The sequence below is a fragment of the Magallana gigas genome, chromosome 3 (genome assembly GCF_963853765.1).
Source record: "Magallana gigas chromosome 3, xbMagGiga1.1, whole genome shotgun sequence".
NCBI lineage: Eukaryota > Metazoa > Mollusca > Bivalvia > Ostreida > Ostreidae > Magallana > Magallana gigas.
In genome coordinates, this window is record NC_088855.1 from 41,978,866 (window position 1) to 41,998,201 (window position 19,336).

The 19,336-nt window shown below is 34.9% G+C and overlaps 3 protein-coding genes across 4 annotated transcripts; 2 read left to right on the forward strand and 1 right to left on the reverse strand.

Annotated features, from left to right (window-relative positions):
- Positions 1-1,058: 1,058 nt before the first annotated feature.
- LOC105333123 (acetyl-coenzyme A transporter 1) lies at positions 1,059-6,915 on the reverse strand. 2 transcript variants are annotated; one of them, XM_011435953.4, is made up of 9 exons: positions 6,775-6,915; positions 5,604-6,242; positions 5,321-5,475; positions 5,008-5,192; positions 4,506-4,690; positions 2,952-3,072; positions 2,587-2,695; positions 1,798-1,904; positions 1,059-1,511 (listed from the first exon to the last, which is right to left on the reverse strand). In XM_011435953.4, the coding sequence occupies exons 2-9, from the start codon at positions 6,227-6,229 to the stop codon at positions 1,353-1,355; spliced, it is 1,647 nt and encodes a 548-aa protein (XP_011434255.2). In that variant the 5' UTR covers positions 6,230-6,242; positions 6,775-6,915; the 3' UTR covers positions 1,059-1,352. The 2 variants fall into 2 exon arrangements, with proteins under 2 accessions (XP_011434255.2, XP_065935899.1); XM_066079827.1 differs by lacking the exon at positions 6,775-6,915 and adding an exon at positions 6,647-6,667.
- A 127-nt stretch (positions 6,916-7,042) lies between these two features.
- Positions 7,043-15,701, forward strand: LOC105333122 (uncharacterized). Its single transcript, XM_011435952.4, has 9 exons — positions 7,043-7,246; positions 8,173-8,923; positions 9,221-9,406; positions 9,911-10,036; positions 10,456-10,662; positions 11,047-11,155; positions 11,723-11,946; positions 13,649-13,775; positions 14,138-15,701. Exons 2-9 carry the CDS (start codon positions 8,180-8,182, stop codon positions 14,275-14,277), a joined length of 1,863 nt encoding a protein of 620 aa, XP_011434254.3. The 5' UTR covers positions 7,043-7,246; positions 8,173-8,179; the 3' UTR covers positions 14,278-15,701.
- On the forward strand, positions 15,385-19,249 carry LOC105333121 (uncharacterized). The gene is made up of 4 exons (XM_011435951.4): positions 15,385-15,738; positions 16,371-16,746; positions 16,967-17,167; positions 17,404-19,249. The coding sequence occupies exons 1-4, from the start codon at positions 15,541-15,543 to the stop codon at positions 18,606-18,608; spliced, it is 1,980 nt and encodes a 659-aa protein (XP_011434253.3). The 5' UTR covers positions 15,385-15,540; the 3' UTR covers positions 18,609-19,249.
- The last annotated feature ends 87 nt before the right edge of the window (positions 19,250-19,336 follow it).

A 19,336-nucleotide genomic window follows, 5' to 3' on the forward strand; every position in this document is an offset into this window, starting at 1 on the left:
GCCAAAATTACTAGGAAAATGATGGAATTGAAATTGCTTAGTAATATGCACATGCATCTACACATTGTGCCCTTTTACTGGTACTTACAAAATGAAATTCACTGAAGTTGTGCTGACAAAAATCTGGTGGACCGAATGACTGTGATGGCCGAGTTAAAAACAGTATAACTGCTTCAACTTGTTTCTTGGGTATGTCTATATGGCTCAGAGCAAAATACATCTTCACTAACCAAGGGTGAGGATCCACGGTGTTTCTCTATTCATCCTTGGGGAAACACAGTGGATTGTCACCCTTTGCTAGTTAAGATGAGCAAAATACTGTTCCACACATGACGTACAGGGTATTTTTTTAATAAATGTTGAACATACTGTACTTGTGTTGTACATCAATCAAAATAAGAACATGAGACCAGGTTTTTGAGAAATTAAGTGGAATACGATTCAGGGCTGCATTTTACAAAAGAGTTTACGACAAAGTCGTAAATATTTTTAGCCTCATGGAATGCCCTATGGGTAACAAAATTTATATAATACCATTAATTTACCCTTATTTTAATTTCTATAATTATTTTTTAAAGCCATTAAATTCAAATAATGATTAGTTTGTGATTAATAAGCATTCTTTAATTTGGTCATAAGTCGTAAGTTCTTTTGTAAAACGCAGCCCTGTTTCTTTCCAACAGTGGAAAATTCCATTATCTCCCTTCAAAGTCAGAGCTTGAACCCACATACAACTGAATATATACTCTATTCTTATACAGACTAAGAAAGAACATATAATAGTATAAGTCCATGGAAATGGTACAAAACAACAAGTAACCAGTGACCTCTTGTGGCATACGAGTCGAACTATTTAGCTGATAGAAGAGTAGCTACCTCTGTTTTGTTTGGCAAGTATTACTCCTTTATGTAATTGTGAGGAAGGTCTTTTTAAAATGGAATTGTTTTTATGTAGGGTGGAAAGAGAAGACTCATTTTATGTACATGGAACAAAATGCAGTTTTCTAGGACTTAAAAACTTAAAGCGTTTGACAGAAAGAAAGATACGGCACTATTAATTATTTTCATTTATTTATTCAACAAATTGATCTTTATAAATAAAATGACACAAAACATTTTCCAATTATATGACAACATAAAAAATTATAAACATACTCTTCCACTGAACTGCAATTGAACGAAAACGAGATTCAGAGCAATCTGAAATGTTATGTATGGCAGTATGATCCATCCATTATAAATCTCTTATAAAGTTATTTATTAGAATTTTTTTTTTATATAAAAAATGCATGAGCATCTGATAAAATCACCCAGGAATGTAGCAGTGGATATGAAATGCACATGGGAGATAATTAAGAGCATTTCCAGGCAGATATGTCCAGTCTGTCCAGTTCCTTCACCTTTTTATACCTCCATATATACCACAAGAATCCAATGGCTATCAGAAGAATAGATTCTATGTAGTACCCATCCACATTGGTCTCACATGCACCTCCATGTTGAGTACATTGCTGAAAACAGCAAAAAAATCTTATAATCACAAGTCTATAAATGTAAGGTATCTGTTAAACCTTGAAAAGTTTAAGTAACTCAGTTATATTCAATATCTGATTAAAATCTTCACTAATCAGGAGAGAGAAGCAGATATTGACTCCTTTGGCGGGGAGCACACAGAGATGGAGTTAAGTTTACCATCTAAATCTTTCTCAAAAGTCCAACTAAACCATAAACTAAAAATAATATACCAGGTGTATGTCATTTATGTTAAATTGACAAAAAACTTCAAAATCCTCATACCTCTTCTAAAGGAGCTGATTTTTCACAACTACCAACTGCTCCAATGCAGGATTTCAAAGTTAAACCATCCACTAACCATAGAGCTAATGTACTTGGCCAATTACCACCTGTAATTATGTATATTATATACGTACTAACAGAAGAAGTAATTCATATAAATTCATCATCCATTTATTTTTTGTTCAACTAAATTAGGCGAGAGAAATTTAATTTTTAGTTTTACGGATTTTTTTGTAAAAAATTTGGGTCGGAGGAGGGAAAATAAAAAAAATAAAAAACTGGAGGCAAACTTTTATTAATCAAAATTACATATTATTTGCTTGAACTTATAATATTAAGTTTAATTTGTCCACTATCTATTGTGTACTTTGTGTTTGTTTCAAGATCATTGGTATTAACCTTACTAAACTTGTTCAGGATGACATATTTTCTTTGCTTTTCATAAAAACTTTTAAGCCAAACCATGCATGGCTGACCTCCATCTTAAATACTCCATGTTATAGAGACGCTTACACTTGATTTTAAAAGCTCCCTTTGTCAAACGTTTTGCAGATTTCAAATAAAATAAAGTAATTTTAAAACCAAGATCGGTCAAACTTGAAAATTCTGGAAAAATTTCCGATGATACGAATTTTTTTTCATTATTTTTTTTTTTACAAAATCGGAAAAATTGGGTCGGCGGATCCGTAAAACTAAAAATTAAATTTCTCTCGCCTTAGTATTGTAATACATTTATATAATAGTAGATGCTAAAAAAAAACGAAAAACACTGTCATTGCTGACACCTACCAAGATTAGACAAGGTATTGAGTAAAGTCATGTATGTGCCTCCGATTGATGGATCACTGATTTTAGCATGGAAGGCCATGCCAGAGACAAACATGCTATATAATGTCACCTGTATAATAGAAAAAAACCCAAAATATAAAAACATATAATGAGATTCTCCATTGGGAAGTGACCAAATGTCAATATCACTGAAAAATGCATTCACTGCAAATATTTTTTTTTCAGATAAAATAGCCTAAAGTGGGATTGCATCCTGGTATCTTTAATAGATATTTACTAAAATTCAACAAATTCAAAGAGTATTATAAAAGATTCTGAAAACTTGCAACAAAATACCATTGTTATGAAGTTTAAACAGTACCCACCTGATGGAGAGCATAGACAATTAATATGAAAGCATAGAAGGAGGTGGGGAATACTCCCGGACTAGACTGCACCCCATGAGAAATCCACACCATGAAGGCATACACCAATCCCATCAGTAACCTGTGATGGAAATGATCATTATGAGTCTCAGAATGCAAGAGAATAACTATGCTGTAAACTTCAGTCAAAACCTTGTGATCTTTTAAATCTCTATACAACTTGAGTAAAAATTAAATACATGTATTACAGAATTTGAGATGAAAAAGCTTTTAAAAATACATAAAGAAACAGTGGGAAGAACTTCCATAACACTTTAACATATGCATGTTATTCAAGATAAATATGTTATAGATATCAAAAATCAACTTTGACAGAAAATCCTATAACTTTTTATATTCATTATGGGTAGCTTCCATGACATCTATATGATTGTATTCTTTAAAAATCTCTATTATTAGTGAGTTGACTTTTTGTAAAGGCCTAACATGAAAGTAACAATTAACAAAGCCATGAATATCAGAATATTTCCAAATCTGAGATTATAATTTTGTTTATTTGACAATTTTTTTTTTAAACAGAAAATAATCTGAGCCTATCAAAGTGAGTGCAATTTAAACTCAATACTATAGGCAATGCTTTTAAAATCACTCTTCACATACCGTAAATAACATTAAAGCTATACACGCTATAATTTGCGTCAATTTTGAATAAAGGGGAAAATGTTTGTGTTTGATTACTAATAAAAGTTACCTTTATGCTGTTAATTATAATGCTCAATTCGATCACGTAACAAATATATCAAATATTAAACAATAAAAAATATTTATTTTCCTGCCAGGAAAGAAATGCCTCCTCGTGAATATCAATCTATCACGTGATAGCGACAGCTAAATTTAGCCTATCATACCAAAACTGGTGAAGGGTCAACATCTTCATAATTGTGATAGTTTCACAAAGGAAAGGATATTTTCAGTAAAGCATAAATTTGTCCGATATAGGAGTGCAAACAAAAGAAAAAAAATACAAGCCTGTGAGTAGATATGAATACTTCCTTTAAAAAAATGACGTAGACCTGTGTTTTTCCCCTGTGTGCTATTTATAGATCCTATAAGTGTTAATGCAGAATTAAGGGTATCGTGAATGACAAACGTATTTTACTCATTATACATGTATGTATTTCAAATTAACAACTGTTAAGCATATTAAAAATCAAGTTGGATATTTAATTAGGCAAACAATAACGACCACCTAGTTCTCCGCGGACATGCGCAATGAGGTCGGTTTGCTCTTCCTTCATCAATATTCATAAAAAGGTATATTTTCCTGGCAGGAAAATAAACAATTAAAAATCTATATCTTTGTAACGAGATGGAATTCACCCTTGTAATTTACAGATTAAGGATAACTTTTATCAGTATACAAACACATGCGTTTTCACTGTCATTCAAAATTGACGTAAATTATAGCATGTATAGCTTTAAAAATAGGTTTTTATCTCAACATACTAAAATAATGGGTAAGTAAATTATTATGGGCATTTGTTATTTTTGCACCTGAATGGCATTGCTCGCAGATACACATCCATGGGTGTTGGTCCAGCTGTGTATTTACTTATGATTAATGGCAGTATAATTTGTATAGGAATCATGGGCACGGCGAACAAGGCAAGTGTCTCCTTCTTCATTCCGGCTTCTATCAACTTCAGACCTGTCAAAGAATCTGCTGCTGCAAAACCAATCTGTTGACAGAAAATGAAATAATTAAGTTTTGTATTATACTAAAATTTACATGGGAGGTAACATTTACATAATTCTCCTTAGTTTAAATGACTACTCAAAAGATACCATCTAAACCCAATTTATACAATTTGTACAAAATAAGGGTGATACAAAATGTGGATTTTTTCAATTGACACAATAATTTGAGAATAAAAAAACCACAAGTAGCCAAGTTATCATTTGAATCTATCATAATGTTTACTTGTTAATCAGATCATGCAAAATAAAATGGAAAGAAGTATTTTTCATATAAAATATAGGGAAGTTGATATCTGACCTTCACTGTGAGGAGGATGATTGCATAGGAGATGATTGGTTTCAGTCGAATGACCTTGACCAGCTGTTTATATGTGTCAAGGATTCCCTGCTCACTGTCTGCATCAGGATCATCAGCTTCGTGCTTCATTATCATGACCAAGGTTGTTGTCACAAAAAATACTATGCCCCAGAAGAACATAAATCCTACATAAAAAATTCTATGTTAAAAATCATTCTCAGATGAATAATCATTATAAATTATCGTGAATGATACGATGGAAATGGAGATTCATTCCAGATTTTTTTACATTTTGGTAGATTTCTGCCATTACCAGCCAATGTGATCAGTCCTGTTTGTTGAGGCTCGCTCCTTAGATACTTGTTACAGAAATCAGCTGACTCTAATGCTAGGAACAGAATGTTTCCAAGAAAGTACCCTGCTGTTTGACCCACAGAATTACATGTACTTGCCCAGCCAACATTTCTCCTACAATAACAAAAAATAATTATGTAATGTTACTAATACACCAATAGTTGCATGGAAAATTCAAGCATTAGAATGGAATAAGAGAAACAAAAAATGTGTGAAATTTTTTTTATTACTAAATTTCTTACCTAGAGAGCATTGTTAATGCCCAGCCATCCACTGCAATGTCTTGTGTAGCTGCTAGAAAGTTGAGCATAAAGAAGATAAAAGTCAGGAAATAAACACTCACTCCATCACCACTCTTTTCACTGCCGATCAGACTGTTGACATGATAGGAGAGGAATATCATAAACACACCAATCAAATACTGAATAGGAACTAGCCAGCTCTTCCTTCTCCCAAATGAAGATAAATACAAGGAATCCACTAGTGGTGCCCATAACAATTTGATACTGAAGGGCCAAAAAACAAAACTGAAAATAGCTTGGTCCTTGTAACTCACTCCTCTGCTTTGTAAAAGCATAGGTATGCTGCCCGCCACACCCAGCGGTATACCCTGAAGTACATATAAGAACAGTAACAAGGCTACATTGCCATAGTCTCCTTCTAGGCTCCTTGAATCATTTTCTGATCCCGAGCCATGTTTTCTTCTGGAGGGTATAGGTACATGAGGAAATGAGTCCTCTCCTATATCTGCTTCCTCAATAGTGTGCCTAGGAGGATTCCGTCTTACTGCCGTTACTGGCATTTTGCTCATGATTATGTTTCTTTTTCCACTGCGTAAATTTATTGCACTAATCAGCTTCTTCAACATATACTTTCCATTCCTAAAAGCAAATTAAATACATTTAAGATAAAGCAATATAAATAAAACAGTCAATGTATTGATAAATCCATTAATAGGGTTTTTTAAAAATAAATGAACAATAAATCAAATCATCACAAGAAGGCAATATTATTAACTGCACAGAGGGCCGACAGATTATATCTAAAAGCAATTATCAACCAATCTGTATTTGTAATACCCATATTTTAAAAAAATAAGAAGTTAAAAATGTGGCATTGGTTATTGGTTGCAAGATTGATTCTCCAATATTGCATACTTTCGAATTGAATTGCTGTATGAAACTCTACGATTTCTACATCATGATCGTCTACAACATAAATCCCGACCACTGCTAAAAATAAGCACCATATTGCTAAATTATCCATAATATCTAATATCTCTTACTGAAATAAAACTTTACACCATATGCCATTGAACGCACCGGGTCAGCTTATGGGACATTATAAACACCTCTCAATATAACTCTTATAGCCTTTATAAAGAGGGAAGCATATATTAGCAATGGAATTTACCTGTACTTTCAAATATATTGTCGCTTATTGACAAATGGTCTAATAGTTGCAAATCGACGTGGCGATACTCGATTGTTTACCTCTTACAGGAAGTTGATAGAATGTAATTCACATAAGTTGTACTTATAAATTTCGCAATAGTGATAAATCTAAACACTTGTTTTATTATAGCCTTAGAGTAAAAGAATGTTACAAATTGCAGAGAAATAAAGAGGAAAAGAAAAAGGCTTCTAACATTTTATTCAACATTTGTTGGTTGTCGTGAAAGTGAAAGTTCCTAAAAATGAAAGTGAAAGTAGTAAATAGCGTTTCTCACTTTCTGCGTAATTTGTTCGGAAACAATTTTACGATTTGTATTTTAATGATGTGCATCTGCTTAAGTCTACAGTATAATATGAATATGTTCAAATGAGAAAATTGACAGCTGCTAAATAAAGGTATATCAGTACCGCCTGCAGTCAATATCACTGAGGTAATTATTTTGAATGCTGGAGAAAACGTACAGACATGTACATGTAGGCCTACCCAAGAGAAAACGTACCCAGGAGAAAAGGCAATAAAATCCTGGAGTACGGTTTCTCTAAGAGAGAACGTACCCAGGTACGTTTTCTCTCGGAGAGAAACAAATCACCCAAAAACATTCACAATCTGACCCTTTAGTTCAATCAAATAATGAAATTAACCAGTCAGACTTATGTCTCTGTTGCAGGAGTTTACCAGTCTGACTGATCTTAGCATTAACTTAGTAGTAACTTATATATTCAATGTGTCCCAGTAATTTTTGCATCCATATCTTTTTTTTTGGTAGATATTTTCATATATGTTGCCGTTGTGCTCTGTGAATTAAATGATTTTGTTCTCTGGAACAAAAGAAAAAAGATTTTTTGACATGCCACCTTTTTTTCACATTTTTAATTTGTAAACAAAAAAAATGTGATGTTTCACTGCAAGTGACATTTCGGTCATAATCATGATTATATATAAATGATAAAATGATGCCAATGTGTTATAGAATATGTTCCATGCAAACTATATAAAGATGGAGTTTTTTGTATTAATTTCTACTGTTATGAGGGGATGTAAAAATTCATTGACTATTTTTTGCCAATTCGATCAAATTTTTCTAGTAATTTATTAAGTGTTTATCAGAGGGGAGAAAACACTTTTCTCAGGGGCAGATCATGAATTTCTCTCCAGGGAGTCCCCAGAAATGGGTTTTAACCTTACCCTTACCCCACCCCAACCCCACCTCAACCCCTAGCTTCTAAAAAGATTTTTTCGAAATTTTGGCAAGCAAAAAAGATATAAAACCCAAAAAGGTGCCCAGAATACCCCACCCCTTCTAGATTAATGATTTACATGTGTACTAAATATGATACCATATTAATTTTTAAATAGAAAAGATATGGGGATCCGAGGTCTATTGTCTCATTGTCTAAGAAGAAGAGAAGAGTGTGTGGATGAAGTGGACCTAGTGGCTCTAGCTAAAAGCAGAGGAGGCATTGAAATTATTGTGGACTTTTACTCCTTTGAGCATATGGTGGTTCCCAAATTCTGGAAAGGACTTAGCAGTCTCAGAAATAACCAGTTTCTTAAGATTCTTGGTGGGGAATACAAATCACTGGAAACCTTTATCAAGAGATTTATTGAAATTTTCAGACAGCTTAAGATTTCATTCGTGTTCATTCAGGATGCTACCAAAGGATGTTCGGAAGCCAATAGTCAGCAGAAGCTAGACACATGGATGAAAAGACACCACAAGGAGGTGGAGAACCTGAATGAAGTGATCAATGTGTGCAGAGGAATGAAAGAAGTGTCAAACCTGGATGAACAAATGTTCACCAGACCAGTGTGTTTAGAAATTCAGATTGTTGAGACACTTATGTCTTGTGGGTGTGAAATGATCCAAAGTGTCACAGGAGAAGCAGATTTCATGATTGCAAAAGCTCTTCACGATCGGGAAAAAGCATTTGCTATCTGGAGTAATGACTCTGACTTCTGTGTTTTTGACAAATGTAGATTTATTCCAGATGATCTGTTTGACATGTACAATGGTCTTCAGATGGGATTGCCCATTGAAGTTCCGGTGAAACCCGAGGCTGTATGGTGTGGTGTCATCTCAAGCGAAAAAGTCAGGTACACGTTGGGGGTAGGTAATTAGTGGTCCTGGCAGGATTCTTACATTTTTACTGTTTCTCTAAAATCATTGGTTAAATATATTATGTTTCTCAAATTAAACTTCCATTTGAATTAATTTATCATTATGACTGAGGTTTGCAATACATATGTATTTGTACAAGCATACACATGTACTTAATAGTATTTTTGACAGTTTTAACTGAAAGAAATTTACAACATTGTTGCATTCTTCAGATTACTTTACGATTCGGTATATGATTTTTAACAAACTTTTTATTATGCATACACATGTAGTTTTTATTTGCAGTTTCAGAGTCCACACCTCATGGTAGAACTGAGCATCATTGCTGGCAATGACTTCACCTCACAGTATGTCAGTACTGGTTTGAATAGACAAATTGACGTAAGAGGAAGGATTGGTGTCGAAACTTTTGCAGAATGGGTGAATCGCTACAGAGGCATAGAAAATCATCCCATGCTAAACAGGGAAATGGTAAAACTGTCTTTGGCATATTCAGTCATTAACTCACTGCAGTTATGCCAGATATCTCTCGAACATCTTCATTTTGGCTTTATGATACTCATGACAGAATGTTTAATATAGAGTAAAGTTGTCAATCCTAACATTGATGAAGCAATTGATTCTTATACCGTATACTCGCATCTACAGCTGAGAATTTTCTCCTATTTCTGAATCATAAGAAAACTGAATGTGATTCATAGCTCTGTAGAAAATGACAGGGCTGAAATCTTCATGATCCAGTTCTAAGCAGTTTATTCATTGGTCGAAACCTTCAGCTACTGAAGAAAAATCTCAGACCGCTTGAAATAATCATGATGATGTCAGAGTTCTGTTCTCGTATGAGACGACTTGGCTAGTTCTTTTATCAAACTTTCTGATGTATATCTTACTCCTTACAATCAGTTCACTCATTTGCTAAAAGAAAGATGTAAATATGTTGCTTTATTTTAATAACAGCCTCAATTTCACTTTCAGTCACGCAATGTTAGCTTTGCCAGGGCAGTAGAACACTCCAGAATGTTCTATTGTCTTCAATCCAACCCAGAGGAAATTGTTCACAAAGGATACTTTTCTAAGCTCCTTGCAGAGAAGATTTCTTCTGTAAGAATGAAAAAATAAGAAGGAAAACAAAAAGAAAGCATATTCCTATTAAAAAAAATAAAATTTTGTAATTGTCAAATCAGGAGAACATGTTAATCTAAGGATAAAAGGTGTTTAAATTTATCTATCTATTCTCATAGCAGACTAATTAAAGATGGAAAAAAGCTAGCAAGCTGAAATAAATGAGACAAATATATGTAAAGTATATCTTAGGGATGGTTATTTTCAATCAAAAAAATATTTTTTAATGTACCTGTGATACTTATAAAAAAGTTATTTATGATGGACAAAATTTACTCATATCATACATATAGTCCTTTAGATAAATATCAATTTTCTTAATTAAATAGACTACATCATAAAAGAAAAATATTTTAACTGTAATGAAAGTTTTATTTATATTAATGAACATGTTGTAGCTTAAATACCCCAGTCACTTGATGGCAATGCACAACAACTTCTACTGGCATCGACTGTTACAAGAGGATACCACCAGGGGGCAGCCTTGTGCTGAGGAGGCATTAACTGAACTACGAGCCCTCATCTACAGAATTGTCCTTCCCCGCAGAGAAAATCTTGTCAACGAGTATGGGCGCAGCCCTTGGGATACATTAAGAATTGAGGGGGTGAGATTTTAATTGATTGGAAATTTTGATACTAGTATATGTTAATCAAATTTTACACTGAAAATACAGAGGGTTCCACTTAATCTGATAACGGTTAATCGAATAATTCGGTTAATCTGATATAATATCAAATCACCTAACCATTTCTTATATATTCCTTTATATTTTTTCCTGATAATATGATAGGAAAAAATATCATTTTCGGTTAATCTGATAGGATTGTGACCGTGTAATAATACTGTACTGAATTGCACTATATTTACAACAATCAACACCATTTTTATGCAAATCCCTTTGAGAAATATCATTTTAGATTTATTCTATATTCACCATTGTGGCATTAAATTGAAAATGAATGCAGTGAAATTATTTTATTTTGATAAGGTTTTAGCCATTGATGATCCAAATCTTCCAGCTCTCCACAAAATACAAGAAGATAAGATATTCTGGAATCTGAACTCTTTCCACTATATAATGTCACACCAAGAGCCAGGTACATTGTAAAGATCTGTACATCTGCTGTTATATTGTACAATCAATTTGATTTAAGCAAAAGTCTCTACAATAGCACTAAGTGCAGAAAGATCCAAAATGACCCATTGAGGGTCATATTTGGTGATATCAGAAAGAATCTTATATTTTAATCGATTGAAAATACGACTTAAGTTCTTAACAGCAGAATCTAGATCTGTCACATCACAGAGATTCAATAACCGTAAACGAAAAGGAAAATATTGGTTGTTATTTTTCCAACTTACAATGATCAAACCACAGCATTGCTCTTACCGTATATCAGTTCTTTTTGCGTGTCACAAAATTTGCGAAATAGGTGAAATCTGTAATATTTTTAATTTGCGTCAGTCATTTTTTGCGATTTAGAAAGTTTCTTATAGTAAATGTTACTGAATATAATTTCTGTGTATTCAAGTGTTTGCGATTTAAAAGAGATCTTTGAAAAAGTGAAAATTAGATCATCGCGAAAAAACACAGGATATACGTATAGCCTATATATATTATATATATTGGTACATTCCAAACATTGGCCATAATTGAATTTCAGTGGAGAGGCCCAAATGGTTTGATCGCTATGGTAGGAAGAATGGTTTCATTGTGTACTGTCTGCGGTACTTCCTGTTATTGAACTGGGGGAGGAATCTTCAGCTGCAGCAGCAGGAGTTCTTGGCCCTGTGTGCCCTCGTGTTTGCACGACCCAGGGAAGAACACTACCAGCAAATCCAGATCCGCCCCACCCCCCGATGTGTGTCCATTGGGAACTGGTTCCTTGTAAGTGCCAATATAATCTAACCTTACTTTGCTGTGAAATGATAAACCCATTAGAATTTATATCAAATCATGCATTATGGTTTTGAACCACTATTTTGCAGTGTCTTAATTTCTGTGCTATTTCAGAAATATAATATATCTAGCTTTTGTTAGTACATGTAATACATGTACTATTCATTGCATGAGTAAAAGAGGTTCATTCTCCTGCCCTGTTCAACCACTCAATCCAAAATTAGTTCAGTGCCTTTTGCACCACACAATTGTAAAATAAAAAAAGCAACAAAAAAAAACCTGTCTATGTAGTAAAGCATAATGCATTTATGATTTGATGAGGGCTACTTTGTGTGTCTAGTACCTTTATCAATCATTTTCGTCTCAATTATTAATTCTGATCAATCATAATTCTGTATTTCTGTCAGCATTTAAAAAAAAACTTCTTGAAAGGGTAATGCTCCTATAGAAAAATAGTGCAGGAACACGGGCATTGTTCTGAAGTTTACATGCTGACCAGTGATTAGGGAGTTCGTGATCAATGATTTAGGTGGCCTAGGTAAATCATGACTTCCTTTGATGTTTTAATGTCTAATTGACATATCCATCACATGCACAACATTTCCTTGTGCCTAAAAGACCCTTGATCACAAAAATTGCTAAATAAGTCTGTTTTTACCAATTTAGTATAGCTTTTGCATGTAATTGGCAGTTATGGGTATTTTTGCTCATTGATTTGCATGCAATCTGTTTGAAGACTCTTGCAGCATAGGAGTTTTGCAATGTTTGCAGAATATTACAATGACCTTCTGAGTTATGTGTATCAGAGGGAGGGTTTGTGACTTCCTACTGTATTATGTATAAGTAACACACAGTCACGTAATCATTTTGTCACCAGATTATTAGTATTTTCACCTGTATAGGTATCTATTCATGAATACCTACATTAGCATTTACATATGTACTGTGCTGTTATTCAGAGATTTGTATTGAAATAATAATTGGTATAAACACCAAAAGAATCTAATTTTTTGAAAATGAGGCTTATGTACAAAAAATGTGTAAACTTAAAATATTCCTTTATTCTGAAAGGGGGAGTAGGAAGGGGTCCAAAGGAATATGTCAGTGACTTTGTTATGAAGCTTTTTTTTTTTTTAAGTTTTAAAAGTGAATTTTCCTAGGGGATTCCAGATCTCCCCCTCCCCCACCTTTCTAGATCCAGTAATAACTGGAAGGATGTTGATGGCTCTTCTGGAATGAGGTGGTGATATAAACTCTATTACAGTGGTCTAGCTGCTAGTAAATACACACTTCCTACACACTGTTACACAGCGCTTCATAGCCCGAGGCCCCTAACATGTTTGTTGGTGTAGCAACTACTGGAAAAACAACACTCCCACCCTGTTATAATCAATACATACCTCAGATGGCTGCAAAAATTGTTTGGGTGCAGATATTATGTATTGTTACATACCAAAAATTGAAAGTATGTGTGGGGATTTTGCAGTATTCATTTCCAAGATGTACATGTACAGTGTACATGTATTTAAATGTAACCAGAAAAATATATTTGAAATGCAAATACATGTACATATTTTAAGATGTAAAAACCTTAGAAATTGACAATAAAACAAAGGGTCTTTCAGGACCCTTCTGAATAAATTTAAGTAATTGTAATATACTTCAAAATACACACCTGTCTATTCATCAGGATGTGTATCGACATGCATTCTTGTTCCTTGGAAAACTGCTCTACCTTACTCACGAGTTTCCCCTCCCTGAAGAAATCTACTCGGGATCTGTATGGACATGTTTTTACATGTGCTGTAAAGATGACAGTAAGTACTGAGTCTGTTTTATTCAATACATGGTAGCATCTGATGAGAAAGGAATTATAACATTTACCCTCAACCCCATCCCCAAATTGTACAACTGTCCTAACTGTAAAACAGTATTCAGTGTGATATTCTTTTTTTTATCATTTAGTGGGAGAAAAGACAAGATATAACTTAAAATCATGTTACAAGAATCAATTTGGAATTTGGCTTTTACCCGAATTGTTTTCTAATAAAATGGATAAATCTCTACAATGTGGTCTAATGACACATGTATGTCTTAACAGTCTTTCTTCTGGTAAAATTATATACTACATGTAATATTTAATTTATTTAAATAAAATTATATAATTTCTATATTTTAGCCTATTATGCTGCATCCAGACAAACGACCCAAGAGGTTCTTTCGTGGATCCAGGATCAAATGAACGCGGTGATCAGCGATAAACGTCACGTGATCAAACATATTACAGAGAGAGTGTTTGAATTTAATGACCGGTTTTAGTTCAACCAGTGTTCCTGACGCACGTCACGTGATCAAAAATGTTTCCAATTCATGTGATTAAATATTACAGATGGAGTGTTGAATTTGACAGATTCTGTTCTAGCTAAGGATAAGACACTTGGTTATGATCAAACATATAACATAGAGACTCATAGTTTTTAATCAATTAAAGATATAGTGACCGCTATCACGTGTTGAAACATTACACAGGGAGTGTTTGGTTTATTAACGGATTGTAATCCAGCTAAAAATAGCAAAAGACGCCATGTGATCATAATTAACACAACCTCAAATAATTGGAAATATCTTTAAAAGTTTGAAAATTCATAGACTCATGAAGACTGAACATCATTCTTTTTTTTGCGTACAATAAACGATAGCGGATAAGTTTTAACGAATTATAGACCTCTCAAATTAACGCGCGAAACAATTCAGTTATGGAGAGAATCAACTAAATGATTGGAATGTCCAAATACACACATTTAAGGAAGAGATTGCGAATTAATGTTACATCTTGCAAATAGCCCGGTTACATAATAGTGAGTTTTAGTTTTAAGAACTGCTTTTGTTTTGTTGTTGTTGTCTGTTTGGTATTATTTTTTAAGTGTGTGTATATGTTTTCACAAGAAATAATAGTTTGCATGCACAATTGTTAGCGAATTCGCTGTTTATTACGTTAGTTAATTAAACTATTTTACTGTTATTGCATTTTTTGTTTTTCTTCACAAATCCTGTCCTTTCTGCTAAACTCCAGGAAGCTGGAGGTGTCAACGAAACGATATTTGGTCACACGTTACCCATGGACTTTAAAATAGAACTTTACAAAAATCATAACTTTTCCGCCTTTGAAGAGATAATAGGATTAACAGATTCATAACGAGACATGGCGGTAGTAGACGGTATGTCCAGAGAAGGCTACATGTTGTTGACGGTTACGTCATTCGGAACCCCTGCGCTTCACCGGTCATAGCTAAACAGCTTGAGTACGTCGCTTGTCAAGTGACGTAATCGGGTGGCGTTGGGTAAAGTTATAGCAGAGGACCCATGTACTGTACCTACAATTTGTCACCGGAGTACACATACGGGATATTTTATGACCCACGAGAATTATCAGAAATTTGCTAGGACATCAGAGCAAAAATGCGAAGGATTGGTGGCAGACGCTAAATTACCATGACCAACATCTGATTTGATTTTCAAACAGGATTTATTAATTTTTTTAAGTTTGTGCTTGGAATAATTATTTATTTTAATTGTTAAATTATGCTGTGGAAGATAATGAAGTTTTCAATAGGACTCTTTGTTTGTTTTGCGTGGTTTGCTCCCTTTGTGTTGGGGAACGGCTTTCTGAAGTCCCCCACCAGTCGTTCGTCTGTGTGGCGCTATTTTGGGGAGGCACCATGGGGAGATACTTTAACACAGAACACAGAGGATATGTCTTTGAATTGTGGAGGAACTTATGTAAGTTTTTTTTTATAAATTGTCGAAAAGTTCTTCCATAGATTGATATGAGCAGCACTTGCATTAAAATCCATTTTGAATACTGTAGTATTCAAAATATTTACTTCGATCATATATCAAAGTATTTGAAGTTGGAAAACCTGATGTAGTAAAAAAGTTATTATGTTCTGTTCTTATTCCAAAACTGGGTTTGCAAAATTGTTTTCAAAATTTGCTTACCTTTTTATTTTCAGTTCTTTTATTCACTAATATAAGCTTCTTGATTTTAGTCGGTAATATACATAGCATAGGACAAAATTCTATTAAATAAAAAAACTGTCACTACATGTACCTATATCGGAAAGTTATTATTACTTTTAAAAGAATTGTTAAAGTAAACATATATGGATGATTTGAGTGAAACGGGCAATTACAAAACTGTTAAACTCTACCAAGATTTATCATCTAATTGTCATTGGAGAGGAGCATGTACATGTAAGCTGTAAGAACTTGTTTCCAATCCTCTTGTGTAATTTACACAATAAAACATGTTCAAATCAGATTATCTAATTGTTTCAAACATCGAACTTGTGAACATTGGTAAAGAAGATACTAGTACTTTCTAATAGTTTTGTAATTTTATTTTGGTTAAGACTGATGGAGACCTGACGGGGAAATGCGGTCGTTGTGGGGATTACATCGGAGGAACAAGACCAAACGAGGCTCCTAACGGACAATACGCCTCCAAAAAGTCGACGTACATCTACCGAGAGGGCGCTGTGGTCAATGTCACGGTCCAAGTCACAGCACGTGCTAATGGCGGCTTTTTTAAGTTTAAGTTGTGTAAATCTGATGCTAGCACTGCTGCATCACAGGCTTGCTTCGACCAGAACCCGCTAAAGCTGGCTAATACCGCCGACCAAACCATCATCCAGATTCCGGACATTGATGGGGATGTTGTCGTTCCGCTTCAGTTGCCAGCAGGACTGACATGTGACCAATGCGTCATGCAATGGACATGGGTTACTGGTGGGTTTCATTTTGAAAAAATTGAAATTCAGCAAATATCGTTGAAAAAAATTACTTATGATTATAATTAAGTATTATACTTAAGATTACCTTAGTTACATTTTATTATTTACACGTTCATGTTATTCCTATCAGAAATGATCTGTATACTACATGTTTATAACCATAAAAACAAGGATGAAGGAAAAAGAAATGCATGTCTTTGTATTTTTCTTTTCAGCAAGAGACTGGCGATGCGCTAGTTTGAATGGTCAGTTAGTGTGTGGTATGGGATATGGAATGCAGCCCACGTTTGTAAACTGCGCTGACTTCACCATTCTTGCCCAGGGAGCACCTGTTCCGGCGGGTTTCCATTGGCCAGATTATAACTCGGTATACGCCACCATTCACGGGGGACATACTGGATCAGGGACGACACAAGGTGAATCCAAAACCTAGTTTACATTGATATCAAGGAATGAATTCATTGTATTCATAAACATAAATGTCGTCTGTTACATAATTTTAAGATAATCCTGTTTTAAGGTTTTTCGCTCTCAGCGGAAAACCTTACTATTATTTTGAAAATTTTTCAAATTTCTTCTTATTTTTTTTTCTTCTAGTTATATGCTATTTTTATTATAAGATTATACTATATTTTATTACTGACATTTTCAGCACCAGCACCCACAACATCTGGCTCTGTTGTTATCGTCCCGACTACTGCTGCACCAACCACAGCGGCGCCACAGACAACCACCACTTTCCCTATCATTACGAATCCACCTACCACGACCGCGGCTCCAGTAATCACTACGGGCTCCACTAGCGCTCCCCCAACCACCACCGATAAACTGATCATCGTCACGCCCACACCTGTAAACCCAATCTCCACATCCCAACAGCCGCCAGCCTCACTGACCACCACACCACCCCTACCTCTGTCCACAGAGAAACTGATCCCCGGCCCTGTGTTTCCCCCTGTAGCACCTATTCTTCCGGTCGGACCAGTTGTTGGGGCTGGTGGCGGTGTTTTGGGCGGTTTATCGTTCGGTAGTCTTATGGCACCCCTGGGACTAGGTTTAGGTGGACTTGTGCTTATGATGGCTATGAATAGAAATCAAGGAGGGGGCGGCGTGGAGTATATTGATATCCCACCGATGGCAATGCCAGCTATTTCTCAACCAATGCAGCCCATGGTTGCCCCTCCATACGCCCCATCCTTCGGTTACACAATGCTGCCAGCTCCAATCATTGTACCAGTGGAGCAACCCGCCCCTGTCAAAAAAGGATACGGAAAAGGTTACGGTAAACACCCAACCGATTATGGCAAAGGAACTGGCTATGGAAACAGCAATTACAGAGGATACGGGAATAAAAAAAGTTACGGTTCGGTTTTTGTGAACCCTGGGTATGGCTACAACAACGGACAGTACCAGCAGACATACAACCCGGCATCCTATAACCCGTCCTACAAACCCCCATCATCTTACGGCAGCAACAGCCGGCCCAACAGGGGAGACGAGCAGTTCTTTGAGCTCCCCAACAGCCACGCCTTCACTCGGATAGTGTTTGACGTAGAACCAGAAGTCAACAAAGTCCGGACACAGGAAACAGTAGAACAGAAGCCACGGAAAATCGACATCTCGGCTTTCAGTAAGAACTGTCCGATTTCAAAGCAGACGTGCAAACCTCGTTATGGCGCGAACGAGGCGACTGTGTACGGGAATGTGGACATTGTCAGTATGATATGTGAGCTCCACTGCTCTGACCGGAATCCTCACTGTCCGGAGCACATGTGCTCGTGCACGTGCATCGAAGAAGCAGCCGACAACATAGCTCTGCAGGATAGAATATCTGCAGCAAGCCTGTTTGGAAAATAATGGTTACCAATAAGTTCGTAGAATAATTATATCTAAATCAACGCGGTAAATGCGTTAAAGAATTCAGTTTTCTTTCTAGGAAATTATACAGTATTTTGGATCCTTAATTGTAAAATACTATATGAAGAGACAATTTTTGCGGATAGGTATGCGATAAGATATTGGCAACCAAACAGATTGATATATACTTCAGTAATATGAACATTAACACCTACTGTGGAAAAATATTTTTATTGCTATATCTTAAGTAATTAAACGGATTGGATTAAAACAATTTACTATTTAATTTATTAAAGTTTTCTTGTATAATATGCAATATGTTATTGAACGATTTTGGATTGATTGTAGCTTAGAAGATTGAACCCCATACAGCGAGTGCCAAAAACAAGGTGGTTGGGTTCCATATTGTGTTTATACATGTATAATCTTACAAGAACTCCTGTAAAACCAGAGTTTTGGAGAAAAGTAGTGATTTTAATGCGAGTTCAAATTAAATATATTTTTGTTTGTTATAAGATTGAGGAAGAGGATTTGAACAAAGAGTTTTTGTAAAGCAACAGATTGTGTAACAAGCAATATGATCGTACTATGTTACAACGAATGCTATTTAAATAAATCGTTTTTCTGTTGTTAATAAATTTTAAACTAAAAAATTTTGTCCTATATTACACGTTGCACCTTTAGTTTAGGGAAGTCTGCGATTGATGAATGCACAATGTCTATATAAG

Excerpts from the sequence above, each read along its gene's own strand:
- LOC105333123 (XM_011435953.4), bottom strand. The coding sequence starts at position 6,229 with ATGTTGAAGAAGCTGATTAGTGCAATAAATTTACGCAGTGGAAAAAGA. Across the intron at positions 3,073-4,505 it reads CTGCGAGCAATGCCATTCAG|GTTACTGATGGGATTGGTGT; the intron begins GTGCAAAAATAA and ends TTTCCATCACAG. Across the intron at positions 1,512-1,797 it reads AATCAGCTCCTTTAGAAGAG|CAATGTACTCAACATGGAGG; the intron begins GTATGAGGATTT and ends TGCTGTTTTCAG.
- LOC105333122 (XM_011435952.4), top strand. The coding sequence starts at position 8,180 with ATGGGGATCCGAGGTCTATTGTCTCATTGTCTAAGAAGAAGAGAAGAG. Across the intron at positions 8,924-9,220 it reads AAGTCAGGTACACGTTGGGG|TTTCAGAGTCCACACCTCAT; the intron begins GTAGGTAATTAG and ends TTTTATTTGCAG. Across the intron at positions 9,407-9,910 it reads CCATGCTAAACAGGGAAATG|TCACGCAATGTTAGCTTTGC; the intron begins GTAAAACTGTCT and ends TTTCACTTTCAG.
- LOC105333121 (XM_011435951.4), top strand. The coding sequence starts at position 15,541 with ATGCTGTGGAAGATAATGAAGTTTTCAATAGGACTCTTTGTTTGTTTT. Across the intron at positions 15,739-16,370 it reads TGAATTGTGGAGGAACTTAT|ACTGATGGAGACCTGACGGG; the intron begins GTAAGTTTTTTT and ends ATTTTGGTTAAG. Across the intron at positions 16,747-16,966 it reads GCAATGGACATGGGTTACTG|CAAGAGACTGGCGATGCGCT; the intron begins GTGGGTTTCATT and ends TTTTCTTTTCAG.